At 47.8% G+C, this 14723-nt stretch overlaps 6 protein-coding genes across 6 annotated transcripts; 3 read left to right on the top strand and 3 right to left on the bottom strand.

Annotated features, from left to right (window-relative positions):
• Positions 1 to 95: 95 nt before the first annotated feature.
• Positions 96 to 1649, bottom strand: N7506_006029 (uncharacterized protein; the record flags this gene model as incomplete). The annotated part of the gene is made up of 1 exon (XM_056955322.1): positions 96 to 1649. One exon carries the CDS (start codon positions 1647 to 1649, stop codon positions 96 to 98), a length of 1554 nt encoding a protein of 517 aa, XP_056809656.1.
• Positions 1650 to 2483: 834 nt separating this feature from the next.
• On the bottom strand, positions 2484 to 3710 carry N7506_006028 (uncharacterized protein; the record flags this gene model as incomplete). The annotated part of the gene is made up of 3 exons (XM_056955321.1): positions 2484 to 3035; positions 3094 to 3553; positions 3628 to 3710. The coding sequence occupies 3 exons, from the start codon at positions 3708 to 3710 to the stop codon at positions 2484 to 2486; spliced, it is 1095 nt and encodes a 364-aa protein (XP_056809655.1).
• Positions 3711 to 5685: 1975 nt separating this feature from the next.
• On the top strand, positions 5686 to 7424 carry N7506_006027 (MFS transporter; the record flags this gene model as incomplete). Its single annotated transcript, XM_056955320.1, has 3 exons — positions 5686 to 5925; positions 5974 to 6363; positions 6417 to 7424. 3 exons carry the CDS (start codon positions 5686 to 5688, stop codon positions 7422 to 7424), a joined length of 1638 nt encoding a protein of 545 aa, XP_056809654.1.
• Positions 7425 to 7897: 473 nt separating this feature from the next.
• On the top strand, positions 7898 to 9908 carry N7506_006026 (uncharacterized protein; the record flags this gene model as incomplete). The annotated part of the gene is made up of 8 exons (XM_056955319.1): positions 7898 to 8159; positions 8213 to 8289; positions 8346 to 8430; positions 8484 to 8741; positions 8800 to 8927; positions 8988 to 9294; positions 9348 to 9738; positions 9794 to 9908. The coding sequence occupies 8 exons, from the start codon at positions 7898 to 7900 to the stop codon at positions 9906 to 9908; spliced, it is 1623 nt and encodes a 540-aa protein (XP_056809653.1).
• A 1005-nt stretch (positions 9909 to 10913) lies between these two features.
• N7506_006025 (cyclin-dependent kinase) lies at positions 10914 to 12044 on the top strand (the record flags this gene model as incomplete). The annotated part of the gene is made up of 4 exons (XM_056955318.1): positions 10914 to 10950; positions 11011 to 11519; positions 11584 to 11747; positions 11804 to 12044. The coding sequence occupies 4 exons, from the start codon at positions 10914 to 10916 to the stop codon at positions 12042 to 12044; spliced, it is 951 nt and encodes a 316-aa protein (XP_056809652.1).
• Positions 12045 to 13578: 1534 nt separating this feature from the next.
• Positions 13579 to 14394, bottom strand: N7506_006024 (uncharacterized protein; the record flags this gene model as incomplete). The annotated part of the gene is made up of 4 exons (XM_056955317.1): positions 13579 to 13785; positions 13862 to 13987; positions 14044 to 14166; positions 14218 to 14394. 4 exons carry the CDS (start codon positions 14392 to 14394, stop codon positions 13579 to 13581), a joined length of 633 nt encoding a protein of 210 aa, XP_056809651.1.
• Positions 14395 to 14723: the final 329 nt, after the last annotated feature.

The following is a 14723-nucleotide window of genomic DNA, read 5'->3' as shown; positions in this document are numbered from 1 at the left end:
GGATTTAGGTGCTGAAGGAGAAGGGCAAATGATATAGAGAACGAACGAATGATTTGATACAAGCCGTACTGACCGTTTTACTTCGACATCTGACCTCACTGGGGGGACACTCCCTGTTGCTGAGAAGAAAGCAAATTATTGACCACCACAGAATGACACTTATGAAGAAACTCTCGGACGTCGACTTCATTGTGCCATGCATCGTTATATGCAGCGCTCAGGCCAAGAATTCCTCGATATGTCCCAAGAAAGATACCGAGCCCAGTTCCGAGTTCTTCTCCAGATACCCATGGGTCGTTCACTTCAAATTTTCCGTTGGTCGGGGTGATTATGCTATCAATGACACCCAGACTTGATATCGATGCTGAAGGTTTCTCGTTTGGTGGAGGAATCGGAGGATCCTCCAAACCGGGTGGATAGGGCGGAGTGGAGAGCTGCCAATAAGACGGAACAAAGCTGATATGTTCTTCATCCTCTCGAATCGAGAGGTAGTACCTCTTAACGTCCTCGACGGTTCGAATAAAGTCGTCCTTTGTCTTACCGGGCGCAGGATCCGGACTTGCTAAACCGGGGACCGTCAAATCTATAGCAAGGCTACGGCCTGATACCGAATGGTAGACCGAAACTGCATGCTGAGGTGAGTTGTAGGGTGCTTTGCAGTGGCCGCGCTCATTAATGAGAGTGTAGCTGATATATCGCACTTTCCGCTCGTTTTCACTCTTCTGCTGGGCATCGCGAATGACGAGTGCTAACGCAGCATGATATGCATGAGTGAGACTGGCTCCAATTTGTCTGCAAGCCAGCAAAAGCTTTTCCGTATCTGCGGTGGGAACCTTTACAGACACCCGCTTGTGGCACCCGGGGACAGTCGGCCCCAATTTGAAAGGCAATGTCGCAATCTCGACTCCCTCACGAACAGCGTCATTGGACTCCACGATACTCTTCAACTTCAGGTCTTGATCTGGACTCAGGACTTCAGGTATATCTGCAGCTACACGGAAAGGTGGGCTGAGGTTTTTCCATTCGTCTGTGAACTCCGGGATTCTCCAATTGCCCGGATGGTCGAGAGCTTGAGAGGCATATTTTATCAAGTTGTTGAGCAGATGAAGGGACCCAATCCCATCAATCACATCATGGTGCGAGCGAAGGACAACATCAACTCGAAATACATTGTGTTGCGGTTTGGGTGGATGCTTGAGCAGAAATATGGTCGGCAGCCTCGGCAAAGGCGGATCTGAGTTGCACCATTGCTGACCCGACTGACTAGTAGAGATGACATGGAAAGTTTCTTTCAGCCAGGTGAGATGAGGATCATCCTCCACGTCGGAGAATGCTTCATATACCTTCTTACATCGTTTCTGTTCGTGATTTTCTTCGACCCATGATGCAATCGTTGGGTGGTCATATCGAAGCCGCAGCCAGGCTGACCGCAGAGCGTCAATCACGTGTAGCTCAGTCCTTGAGCCTTGTTTGAAGTTGTGCGCGATAGATAGTGAGACATGGGCAGTTATGGCGAAAAATGTACGCCCAGTGCCTTGGAATATCCTTGACAATGTAGCATAGAACTGCTCTACCTCGTCAATCTCGCGCTCCCATCTCCCAGGCTGTGTTTGTTTCCATGCGAAATTGTCATATGTAGATGACTCCATGATTTGAATCGTCAAATTCCCAAGGGTGGGTGTAAGTGTATAAAAGGTGTTCCTTATGACGCAAACGCGAGCCCGGGAGGCTTTGGGGCCCCGCACTAAAAGAGCGTGAGTTCCGGTTCGTCCGAAGCACGTTTAGCCTAGCATGATATCACTACTGGTCAACTTATCTCTCCACATAATGTTGTGGATCCTGTCAATCAAACATGAGCTAGCGGCTCTCATTCCTATGGTTCATCCCCGCAATGTGTCTTTCTGACATCCACCTTGACATCAAAACTTGATACAATCCAGAAAGATTCCGGATCTACTTATTCTTCGTGTAATGGAAAATATAAATTCTCATGCACCGGGCTCTTTTTGTTTCAATCATGTATATGATGTACTTGTAGGTAGTCTGTGCTCACCTGGGCACTGATATTAAGAGGAGACTTTCATTTTTGTTAGTTCATTTTGATTGGTTTTTGTGCCGGGCTGTGCACAACCAAAACCCTGGAGACTTGCAGTCCATGGATAAGAGATCATGGGACGTGGGGAATTCTGACGCAGGGATGTTTTCATTGAAACCCCAAGGCTCCGTGCCCAAGAGGGTACTTTCTAGGCTCGGCGAAGTGATGTACATCACTGACACTTGAAACATTGCATCCGTTGGAAAATCAGATAAACACCAATAAAAAATCCATCAAGTTCATTGAAATTTTGTTGAACTATAGTGCTGGTCGCTTCGTCTTCCAGGTTATCCTAGGGGTGACTGTATGGTGTCGGAGAATGTTCTGTCCTGGAAATCTTGGAAATGTTGTACATTGAAACTATATTAAAAGGTAGAGATTCACCATATCACTCCAGCGTAAGTCGGGAGGGCGGACGTAAATAGGGATTTGAAAGGGGAAGGCTGTTCGCCTGTGAATATTGTGAGGATCGTCCGGATCCATTCTTCGATCTGTTGATCTTCTTGAAACCACGGTCAAAGTTGGTGATGCACACGATGGCGCAAACAACCGTGGCAACAGTGAGTACTAGGGATGCAAAAGCAAAAAGAAGCATCATGTCTTTCCCGAGAGTTGAGTCCTCAAAGAGTATGATGATTCGGCTTATCAAATATGCAATGACTCCCAAGTAGCAGACCTTACACATTGTAAGCGATGTGCCCGCATGATACTGAAAGAAGTTGGAAAGAGTGTCACAATACTTACTATAATGCCGATGACCCCCCCAGGTTCGCTCATGCTGAACAAAGTACACGCCAAGTAGCATACAGATGAAGGCAGCCGGAATAAGGCACATGGCCAACGTCCATTCGAGGTTTTTGGTGTGGACGTAAATTAAATTGTATTGAATAATAAATCCAATCAGAAAGTAGAAGTTTACTTTGATGAGCACCAAGAAAATCTATTAATAGGCGAAGTCAGTAACACATTCACGAATGTGGAATTGGAGTGTCCTTTACCTCATAGAATAGATAGCGCATTCTTGTTTTTCGACTGCCGTTGACACATTTGTAGATGGCCCATGAGTATTCTCTGTGTAGAAGGTATACACACGGAATCATGGCCAAAGTACATATACCTGTGACGATACTGACAATAACCTCGGCGGGCTGGACCAAAGACCAGACATTGCGGGTGGTATCAATCAGAGTTGGATACCCGAAGCGGTCGTGGAATAGTCTTGTGGTGGTTGTCTCCATCAGTTGATATTGCATGACAGCGTATGCAAAGCTGCAGGCATTGGAAATGCAGATTGCGAAGAGGAGAATATTATTCTTGTTGTGAATGGCATCCAGTGTAAGGACAGACTCATAAACACAAGCAAATATCAGAATGGCTAGGTTGATTGGAATGAGGTATGACACCGGAACCTGAAAGATGGTTGGTGTTACCCATGACTGCCATTCCACAAAGATATAACTGATATGGTGGTTAACCCGATGTCATAATACCGAGATTGTCAGAAAAATCTAAGACGAAGACACTTCACTCACATTTCAAGCGCGATTGTGATGATAGCCTGCGTGAGCAGCACACCACACAGCCACCATTCATTTCTTTTGGTTGGCCAATACATTTATACAGAAGGTCGAATGTGAACCCGAGTGTCTAGTGCAGTCAAAGTGATAATTATTTCATTCCTATCAGCTGAGGTCTAATTGTAAGTTGCCGAAGACTATTTTTCTTTTTGCCTTTATTCCCTCCTTCTCCGAGGATGTCTCAGTTTTAAAGTGGGGCATCCACACACTATATAGGGACCACCAGAATTTTCAAACGTGACTAGGCACAGATACTTCAAACTGATTGGGTCTCGCAAGTCTCAAAAAGAGAGCACGAATATTTATTGGCTTGAGTGGAGAGACTTATGCTCCGCTTCAGCTGCTGGGCGCCTGCCTCCAAGAACACCCCCTCGAGAGATTTTTTTCACCCCTTGTACGGAGTACTCCGTACGGAGTACAAAGTACACTATAGAACATCACTCCGTGCGTTCAAACTAACACCCGTGCGCTAGAATTTTCCCCTATTAAATGACCGCCTCTTGCAGATCATCAGGATTTCTCTTGGCATGGCGAGGTGTACACTCGCTATGATTACAACCTTGGAAGTGGAATGGGCATACTCTATCCCAGTAGTAGCCACATCACGCTTTATACACCTGTCATGGGCTCCATGCAAGTTCCCCAAGGTGATCGTCACCCGGTGGAGCTACTTAGTACTTGTAGGGCTGACTACAAGTACACTCGATCTCAAGGTTACAACCCAGACCTCCGCGCGTAGACCAAAGACCAAACATTACAAAACCCTGTGTTCTGTCGTTTCGGGGACCGACATGAGTCGCACATTGCCGAGGTGCTAAGTGATCATAATGCACTACCTGCATGCTGTGCTTCACTTTGGAGCCCATGTTGCTCCGTGGTGATAATCCCAACCGTAGAGACTGCACATATAAACAACTTCTTTCCCAGATCCGAAGTTCCCCTAAGATCCATGCTCATCTCCACCCCACTCTCATTCAATTCGATGCTTGCTGGGATTTCACTTTCATATCATTGACATCTTGACTCCACCTGATTACAGGCTCGTCAACCCCGAGCGAGAATTCCAACTTTCAGCCAGAATAATATCGCAACGCTGAAAAAAGAGAAGTACCTGTGTGTTTGGCAGCTCGTAGTGGAATAAGTCGGTCAAGAGACCGCTGTTTCCGTGCGAGAGTTGATACCCATATCTACAGCATGGACACTTGAGCTGTTATTTCTTACTGTTCTTTCATGTTGGAGCTGAGACGCCCGAGACCTCGAGCATGACGCGCGCGACGGACATTAGGAGGAAAGCGGCCCGGAACCGGGATGATGAGCCCTGTACCGGCATTGTATTAGGCAAAAATATTGCCGATCACCATGGCACGTGATCCGCCGATGTGCCGAAAACCCGGGGATGGAGGCCTCAGGTGTCAATCGGCGCCACGGGACACCGTTTTCAGGCTGCTTCCTGCATAATCCTGACTGAAGACGGGCCAGGCCGCCATATCGTTGAATTTTTTTTCAATCCGAGAGCCAGATGGGGCAAGGTGTGGACTCACATCCACAGTGCTGTCACCAAGCTTTCAAATCTAGCCAATCGCTATGCCTCAAATGGTAGAACGAACCAATTGTGGACCAGCGGTGTTAAGGCCTTTCGTTATCGCCGTTGGTTATGCATCAGCGTCCCTGTTTCGGGGATGACTCTTCCGCCCTGTCATTTGATTTAAATATGTTCCCCACCGTGGAAGGCTGTTTCGTTTCTTCTTCCAAGGTTGGCCTGCCCGACTGCATTGGTATCTTCGGATTTGGATAAAATCCTGACTTCGGTATCGGCGTGTTTGATATTTCGCCGAATCGAGATCGACTATGTCAGAATTCAAAAAAGATCAATCAGACCCACCCAGGTCACGATCAACATCACCATCCAGCATGGACTCGGAGTCTGCTGCACCGAGATCGAGGGCAGAATCAAGGCCCCAAAGCCTGACGGGATCCTTGAGATCGAGGCTGAGGTCATTGTCAAGCCATGGGATGAACCAGGTTGATCGGGTTCACTCAGGAAGACATATCAACGATCAGTCTATTTATCACAGCGACGAATCCAATGACGAGGAGGAATCAATCGAAGGCGGAGATACATCAGACACTATCCAAGAAGTGAGAAACGGAATAGCCAACGAGCGGGATCTCGATTTGGAAAAGTCCCGGCAACCAGAGCTCGAGAAAACACGGACAGCGAAGTCGAATCAGTCTCCCCATGATCCAAAGCTGGTAAGTTTCTATCACAACCGAGTCCGAGCTGGGTTTTAACAACAATAGGTGACGTGGGATGGCGATGAAGACCCAGAGAACCCCAAAAACTGGAGCATGAAAAAGAAGTGGGCTGCGACTATCACGGTCTCCCTTTTTACTTTCATTTCACCTGTCTCCTCATCAATGGTTGCTCCTGCGCTTTCATCTCTCGCTGCTGAGTTCAATGTGACAGATGAAGTGGTCTCTCAACTCATGCTCTCAATTTTCGTCCTCGCATACGCAGTTGGCCCTTTGTTTCTAGGTCCTCTGTCAGAAATCTACGGGAGAACAATTGTTCTTCAGTTGGCAAATCTTTTCTTCTTGGTCTTTAACATCGGCTGTGCTGTGTCAAAGACCAAGGTGCAAATGATCGTCTGTCGTTTCTTTGCTGGACTGGGGGGAAGTGCGCCACTAGCGGTAAGCAGCAGAGATCCCACATCCCAAGAATTACCTTAACTTACATTTCTCAGATCGGAGGTGGAGTTCTGTCAGATTGTTTCCGCCCCGAAGAGCGTGGCAAAGGAATCGCCATTTACAGTCTCGCGCCCCTTCTAGGTCCTGCCCTCGGCCCAATCGCAGGAGGTTTCATAGCCGAAAACACAACATGGCGATGGGTGTTCTACTCAACTTCCATTGTGGATGGTCTCATTCAATTGATGGGTCTGTTCTTTCTTCGCGAAAGCTATGGCCCAAAGATTCTGCGGGATCGCGCTATACGCCTGCGAAAGGAATCGGGCGACGAATCATACCAAACAGAAGCCGAACGCCAAAAGAAATCTCTTCCAGAGATCCTGCGCGTCGCTCTTATCCGCCCTTTCCGCCTCCTCCTCACTCAACCCATCGTGCAAGTTCTCGCCCTGTTCATGGCTTACATTTATGGAATTATGTATCTCGTTCTGTCGACCTTCCCCTCTCTGTGGACGAGTCCGACATACTACAACGAGTCAGTTGGCATTGGCGGACTCAACTACATCTCCCTCGGCTTGGGATTCTGGCTCGGCTCTCAGATCTGTGCTCCACTCAACGACCGCATTTACCGCCGCTTGAAAGCGCGAAACAACGGCGTCGGAAAACCCGAGTTTCGTGTTCCACTACTCTTCGTCGGTGCCTTCTTTATACCAACTGGCCTTTTCATCTATGGCTGGACGGCACAGTACCACTGTCATTGGATAGCGCCTAATATCGGTGCAGTCCTTTTCGGTACCGGGACCATCGTCGCCTTCCAGTGTATCCAAACCTACATGGTTGACACATACACGCGCTTCGCAGCCAGTGCTTTGGCAGCTGGTGCGTTTTTGCGCTCCCTTGCTGGATTTGGATTCCCATTGTTTGCACCGTATATGTATAGTGCTTTGCATTATGGATGGGGTAACAGCTTACTTGCATTTCTGGCCATTGTCATTGGGGCACCTGCTCCCGTGTTTTTGTGGAAGTTTGGTGAAAAGCTTAGGAAGAAGAGTCCATTTGCGGCTGGATAAGTTTCTCCTTAATAAGAGACAGATAGAAAATTAGCATTGACGACCTCGGGAGTTTCAGAACTGATACCAAGGTTTTGGCTGATTCTAAAGTCACGTATTATTATCCACTCAATCTCCCATCAAGCCATTTTCTGGTCTAATTTGATTAGATCCAAGCCTTGAGCATTCAAATACCTATGCTTTTGAGTTTGTTAGTCTAGAGGGATCCATTCCCGACAAATTGTACTCCTCAATGACGTGATATACTAGCGAGATGCCCCGAGTCACTGTATATCAACCAGATATCCCCAGCTAAAATTGATTGAATAAGCTTGATTTCGCTATTTACTGGAATACTTGAAGAAACCAAGCAAAGCAGCCAATCTTGGAACTGAAATTCGATCGATTGTTGAACATCCCACATCATCAGCAAGACACTCAGGTGAGAAAGCGGGTTGATTTCAGCTCCCAACTTCAGCCTTCGAGATTTCAAGATGACGGAATTATCAATTTCGCAGAAAGCAGCCGGTTTATCGAAGGCACCTACTATTACCACTGAACCCCAATATGATGATGAGCCTCGGCGTGACACTTCTGGTGATATCATCGAGGATGGCTTGAGAAGAGGGCTCAAAGGTCGCCAGTTCGTGATCATTGCTTTGGGAAGTATCATCGGACCAGGCTGTTTCTATGGTCTGGGGTATGGAATTTATGAAGCAGGTCCATTGGGACTGCTGATTGGCTTCTCAATCGTGGGTATGTGACTCGGCCTCACAGTACCCATGCCTACCACGGACTAACGAACTCAGGTGTCTCGATGTGGATATTGATGCAGAGTGTTGGGGAAGTAGCTACTCTCTTTCCAGTCCATGGCGGATTTGTTGAGGTTAGAAAATCCGTCTTCGCGCACTTTCGAGTCTGTCGCTAATTTAGGAAATGCAGCACTGTGATCGATTTGTAGATCCAGCCTTCAGCTTTGCGGTGTCGTGGCTCTACTATTTCATGTGGAGTGTCTTCCTAGCATCAGGTCAGTGCCATCAACAAACAACGAAGAGCGATTTGCACTAACTCAGTTCGAAGATTGGAACAATGCCACGGTATTCCTCCAATTTTGGATTCCAGATACCACCATTCCCGTCTGGGCTTGGTACATCTTGTTCTTTGTCTTCTTCTCCCTTCTGACTACTCTTGGGGTAAATTTCTATGGAGAGACAGAGTACTACTTTGGGATGTTCAAATTCTTCTCTTTGGTCGTGCTGTTTTTCATATCAATTCTTGCCGATACTGGTGCATTTGGGAACGGGTATGTAGGGTTCAAGTATTGGAAAGAGCCATACGGTGAGTGCTTTGTACACCGGGATGAAAAAACAGGATCAAAAGTCTAACGTTTGAGCAGGCCCAATCCAAAATGGCACCAATGGCTTTGGTCAAGTATTTGTCCTGGCCGCAGCATACTATGTTGGGACTGAAATTGTTTCCGTTGCGGCGGGCGAGTCTAAAAATCCACAACGCGATGTTCCTCGTGTGAGTATATCAAGAAGAGGCCGTTTGTGAAAGCTCATCTCAAACGCTAACATTACTCAGGCAACAAATTCCATTTTATATCGCATCCTGTTCGTGTTTATTGGGATGTCATTTTTTCAAGGTTTGATATGTCCTTCAACATCGGATGATCTGGTGCATCCCGCCTCGAAAACCGCATCATCGCCATTCACGATCGGCTTTCAGCTAGCCGGTTGGAAGTCTTCCGCGCATTTTGTCAATGCTATCATTCTCATAGCCTTCATTTCCGCCGCGAACGGGGTAATTTACATTCAATCACGGGCACTATACTCACTTGCTTTGAAACGGAAAGCGCCTTCGTTGTTCGCGAAAACAAATGCCAGAGGAGGTTCGATGATCCGATCTTGAAAGCTCAATCTGGATAGCTAACTTCGCCCGCAGTTCCGTATCCGGCCATTATTTTCTCCAATATGTGGGGATTCTTGGGCCTGATGTCCTTACAAACAACTGCAGGAAGCCTGTTTTCCTATTTCACATCGTTTGGTGGGACAGCAGCATACATCGCATGGGCTGCTATCACATTTGTTCATATTCGAGTTCGCACGGCGGCTACAAGGAAAGGTATTGACGCAAAGGAGTTCCCCTTTACAGCGCCAGGTCCCATATCCCTTTACTGGGGAAACTTCTTCTTCAACATCTTTCTACTCTTGATCCAGGGATTCACGGTGTTTGAGACGCCATTTGACTACAAGCTGTTCATTGCTTCCTACATCAGCATTCCGGTGTTCTTTTTCATGTACATTGGGTACAAGTGGTATTTCAAGACCAAATGGTAAGTGAGCCTTTTGAGTTCACGATTCGTGAACATTTATAACAAATGTTTGCAGGGTACTGTTGTATGAGATTGATTTCCCTCAGAGATCGAAATGGCGCACCAGAGATCTTGAAAATACCAAGAAAACGTCATGGGGAACAAGGATATTGAGATTATTGAAGGAGTAGTGAGTTGATGGCGAAGATGGGGGGCTATACGGTGGCTTTCCTTCAGGCAAGTCAATTTGACATAAACGGGATGGATCATAAAGTATTAAAGAGACAAATTTTGGGGTTCGAGAAGAGCTACCGTCCGAATCGGGCCTGCTAGGTTGACGGTGTGTTTCTTGTGACCTGTGAAAAGTATTCGAGGTAGTTGGATTCCATTGCGTTTGACAGGGCGAATATATTCAATTTAAACTAGGCAGATCGCAGGAATTTTATAGCCTCCCGAGTCTGAGAGATTGGGTGGTATTGATATGTTTCACTATCCCAGTGTTGAAGGCAATGGGATGCCACATGGGCAGGGAGCGCTGGCGGCCAATCGAGCCCGGGGCGCGCTTAAGCATCCCTGTTGCTTTGGCGCCAATCCGGGGCCATGGCCTCCACCCGGCTCTCTCCACTCCCAAAGTTAGCGCGGCTAGGATCTGACCAGCGAGGTATCCAAGGACATTTTGGAGGTTTACTGAGCCTATTAATATTTCCAGGTTTGAATATTTGAATATTTGAAGAATAACTCCACCGTTGCCGGTGCGGATGGTCCACGGGTGGGAAGGAAGATGACCGGCTAACCTCCGGCTGTGGTCTCAAATATTCGATCTACTTAGGATAAAGAAAGTCGGGTTTGAAATCTTAATCCAAGTATGACAAAGAATGGCGGTGATGTAAAGTTCCATGGAAAGACGAGAGAAAGAAAGTCGTGTAAAGGAAACAAATGTTGAAGTTAAGGCGGGGTGGCGAGGGGTCAAAGGGCAATCTTCAAAGCGTAGAGTTTCTGCAAGAATATAGCATCGCGTCAGACACGCGAAGATTCGTATCTGAACGCGCCAAGAGGGTCGCCTAGCAACTGAGGATTTGACATCGCCGTCCCTCACTTCAGAGTGTGCTTTCTCTCCCTTCCCGCGCCTGCGTCAGCAACCCCTTTCCCGACTCGCCGTTTTTCGGAAATCAACCAGAAAGCAACACGCTCTCAACATGGAGAATTACCAAAAGATCGAGAAAGTCGGAGAAGGTGACGTCTTAAGGGGGAATATCCATACCCCAGCACCCTAGCTAACGCGTCGCTCTCCAGGCACATACGGTGTCGTCTACAAGGCCCGAGAGGTGAACCATCCGAATCGGGTCGTTGCCTTGAAAAAGATCCGCCTGGAGGGCGAAGATGAGGGCGTGCCAAGCACCGCCATCCGAGAGATCTCTCTTCTTAAGGAAGCGAAGCACCAGAACATCGTCCAGTTGCTCAATATCGTGCACGTCGATGGCCACAAGCTCTACCTGGTCATGGAGTTCCTTGACCTTGATCTGAAGAAGTACATGGAGGCTCTGCCTGTCCACGAGGGTGGTCGTGGTAAAGCCTTTCCGGGTAGTACGAAGTTGAGCGCCAGTCTGGGTCTGGGGGATGCAATGGTCAAGAAATTCATGTCCCAACTTGTGGAGGGGATTTACTATTGCCACAGTCACCGCATCTTGCATCGCGACTTGAAGCCACAGAACCTTCTCATTGACCGCGAGGGTAACTTGAAATTGGGCGACTTCGGTCTGGCCCGAGCCTTCGGTGTTCCCCTGCGGACCTACACACACGAGGTAAATACAAGGCAACGAGAGAACCAATGCCGTGCCGTTCATATGCTAACTCAGGCTCCTCAAGGTGGTCACTCTCTGGTACCGTGCCCCTGAGATCTTACTTGGTGGGCGCCAGTACTCTACTGCGGTTGACATGTGGTCGGTGGGAGCAATCTTCGCTGAGATGTGCACACGCAAACCCCTCTTCCCAGGTGACTCGGAGATCGATGAGATCTTCAAGATCTTCCGGTGAGTGTCTCCCGTGGAACTTAGCTGGCACCAATGCTGATTAGTGTATCACATAGACTTCTTGGTTCCCCCGACGAAGGAACATGGCCCGGTGTCACCAGCTTCCCGGATTACAAGTCTAGTTTCCCCAGATGGAAGCGTCCTATTGGTCCTTTGGTCCCGGATTTGGAAGAATCTGGCTGCGAACTGCTGGAGGCTTTCCTCGAGTATGATCCTGCCAACAGGATTTCCGCGAAACAAGCGCGCCAGCACCATTACTTCGGCAATAGCAGCTCATATTATCCCAACCGTGCCTAATGCCGTCGTTTGATACGAAGAAGCATAATGGAATGCACAGCCGTTTCAAAGAGTGCCATGTGGAATACTGAGATTCTGTTGAACCAACGACAATCGGATTTGAAGATTTATGACACCATCACGCTCATGCAATTGCCCATCGGTAAACACAGATATGCCCTCGAATGCAATCACTCGATGACAAAGAGCCCATTAACTGCGACTGACTCTGCGGAGTAGGAAGAAGGCAGTCGAAAGTCGCTGACACAAAGTGGTATTTTCGCGACACTCTTACTTGTTTCAGCAAAGGCTGACTTCGCTCCCAGGTCCCCTCCCCCCAACAGAAAAAATACTTTACGGTTCATGACAGCAGTGTTTCAGTTGAATTACTTCGCAATACCAAATGAGATTTATTCATTCGCATTGCTACTCCAATGGACATCTTATCTGTAATGCCCTATTGATGTTATTGATTGACTCTGGATTTCACTCCAGATTTCAAGAAGTGCCATATGGTCGAGACTTAGGGCCAAGAGCAAATTCCAACCTATCTCCATCAATCAGGTGCAGACCCCAGGATAGCTTCATATCCACTGATCTTTTGTTTCGGCCTCATAGAAAGGCGATCTCAATCGTAAGCACGGGGCAGTGATGTTCGCTTCCTCCAAGGCTAGTCGGACACCTTTCAGGGCTCATCACCTGACAGAAGGTGGAGAGGGAAAGAATCAAAAGATATAAGAAAGCGAGAACTGCCAAACTCGCCCTGCCCCTGGGATCGAACCAGGGACATTTCTGGGGTTGATATTCAGTATCCCTCAGTAAACTGAGGGCGACCACAGCGTAACCAACCCCACGAATACGACGGAGCATGGAGCGGGGATGATCCCACTCGGCCATTTTGGCGGCAGTTATAATATACTACCCCATTCAAACTTAAATACGTACTCTATGCTTCTCAATACAGGGTCAACAGACCTCACATCTGCTCGAGCTTCGTGTTGGCACTGTGCAAATATCACAGCAGAAAGAAAAGGATAGATAGGATGCATAGTGTGGGCCTAGCCAAGGCTGGGGATGTTCAAATGACCAAGGGAATTGCCAGGACTTGTCTTCCTGGTCGGAAGCGGAACAGCGCGACGTCCACTGGTCCATGGTCCACCTGGGGCATTTCCCGACTGCTTTCCAAGGTACGGAGCACGGCAATATCTAGCCCGATCTGATCGGCGTTTTTCGTGTGGAGATATCTCCAAGCCACCGCTTGAAAATTATATGAGCATACATTAGTATATTAGTGTCGGCATCCAGATACCTCGTTATAATTCAGGCCAGAACATCGTGAGCGTGCTCACATGTGTAACAAAGGATGGCTATCTATTTGCCTGTACTTCGAGAAATTTCAATCGATAGGACCAAGGTTATTTGGAAGATGCGTATTGAAGACACAGGTGATGTGCGTATATTTCATTTGGAATACACAGCATATTCAAAATGAATACACTCACTGAGAAACTGCCCAGTGGGTGGCGGTAATTAGTAAGGAGTAGTCGATATAAGATCAGAGGGAACCGCGCTTCATCCACCGAGAATGAAGCGAGCTGTGGCTGCGCGCCCGTTTGGTAGTCTGATTACCATTGCTAGCGCCGAGATCAAATGCCCAAACAGCCTGGAAACAATGTGTATCCACCTGAGCTTTCTGAAGGTTGGCCTGGGCGTTGTATGAGCTGGTTTCTGGGAAAAGACCGATGATGTTGTAGAAGTAGGCCTTGAGAGGGATCAGTATCTCATTTGGTAAACACGGTCTATTTAGACAAAGACGAAGGATTGACTAAGATACTCACGTCAACAGCAGCTTCCAAGATGCGAACCTCAGATGGAACCTTGATTTCGGCGGCTTGGTTGATAGATTTCAGCTGGGATGCGCTGCTCGAAAAAGCATCCATGAGCTCAAGTAGGGATTGTACGAACTAGCGCCAGTAAGTAAAAGTGAGTCTGATTAGGGCGATTTTCATCATCGACCTACGTTCGAGTATCCCTCATATACTTCCTGCTGCTCCGGCTGGCCGGTGATGATTGGCGTGTTCGACATGAAATTCACATTCGACAGAACCACAGTGACCATCGTGTCGATCTCGGCGTAGACATCCTGGACACTATTGTAAGCTGTCAATCCACTGACTCGGGAAGCCCCACCTACCGTGATCGGACCAGCATCCCCAGTGGAATTGATTTCCAATACGAGCTGCTTTGCAGCAAATCCTTGCTGTGCTAGCTCATTAAGGGAGTTGGCAATTTCGCCCGACGTCAATGCTGCGACCGCACAGTGCGCGCCAAGGCAGAGAGCCACGACGAATGAGAAAAGAAAGTGATGCATTAGATGCGAATGAGCCCCGAATTAAAGAATGGCAAAAAAAAAAAAAGATGGGATGAAAGAATGTATGACTGTATTCTTGAAAAGAGTGGCAAGAATAACAGCGCGAGCAGACGCAGATTGCGAAGAAAATAACAAAGTACGGACTGAGCACAATGGTATGAGAGGTGTCCCTTGTTATATGAGCGATCGGAAGAATGAGCTCCCCTGACTAGACCCAAAAGGGACCCTGCACAGAATCATCCCGCAGTCACTAAATGGGCTAGACCCTGTCGCCCGCATCAGATATTGGCTTAGGCTGACAGAATGCCTCGTATCGTCCGATAATGTTC

Source organism: Penicillium brevicompactum, assembly GCF_028827555.1.
Source record: "Penicillium brevicompactum strain IBT 35665 chromosome Unknown utg000005l_segment0_segment0, whole genome shotgun sequence".
In the NCBI taxonomy this organism is placed as follows: Eukaryota; Fungi; Ascomycota; class Eurotiomycetes; order Eurotiales; family Aspergillaceae; genus Penicillium; species Penicillium brevicompactum.
The sequence above is the reverse complement of the archived record's forward strand: the minus strand, read 5'-3'. Positions and strand labels throughout refer to the sequence as shown.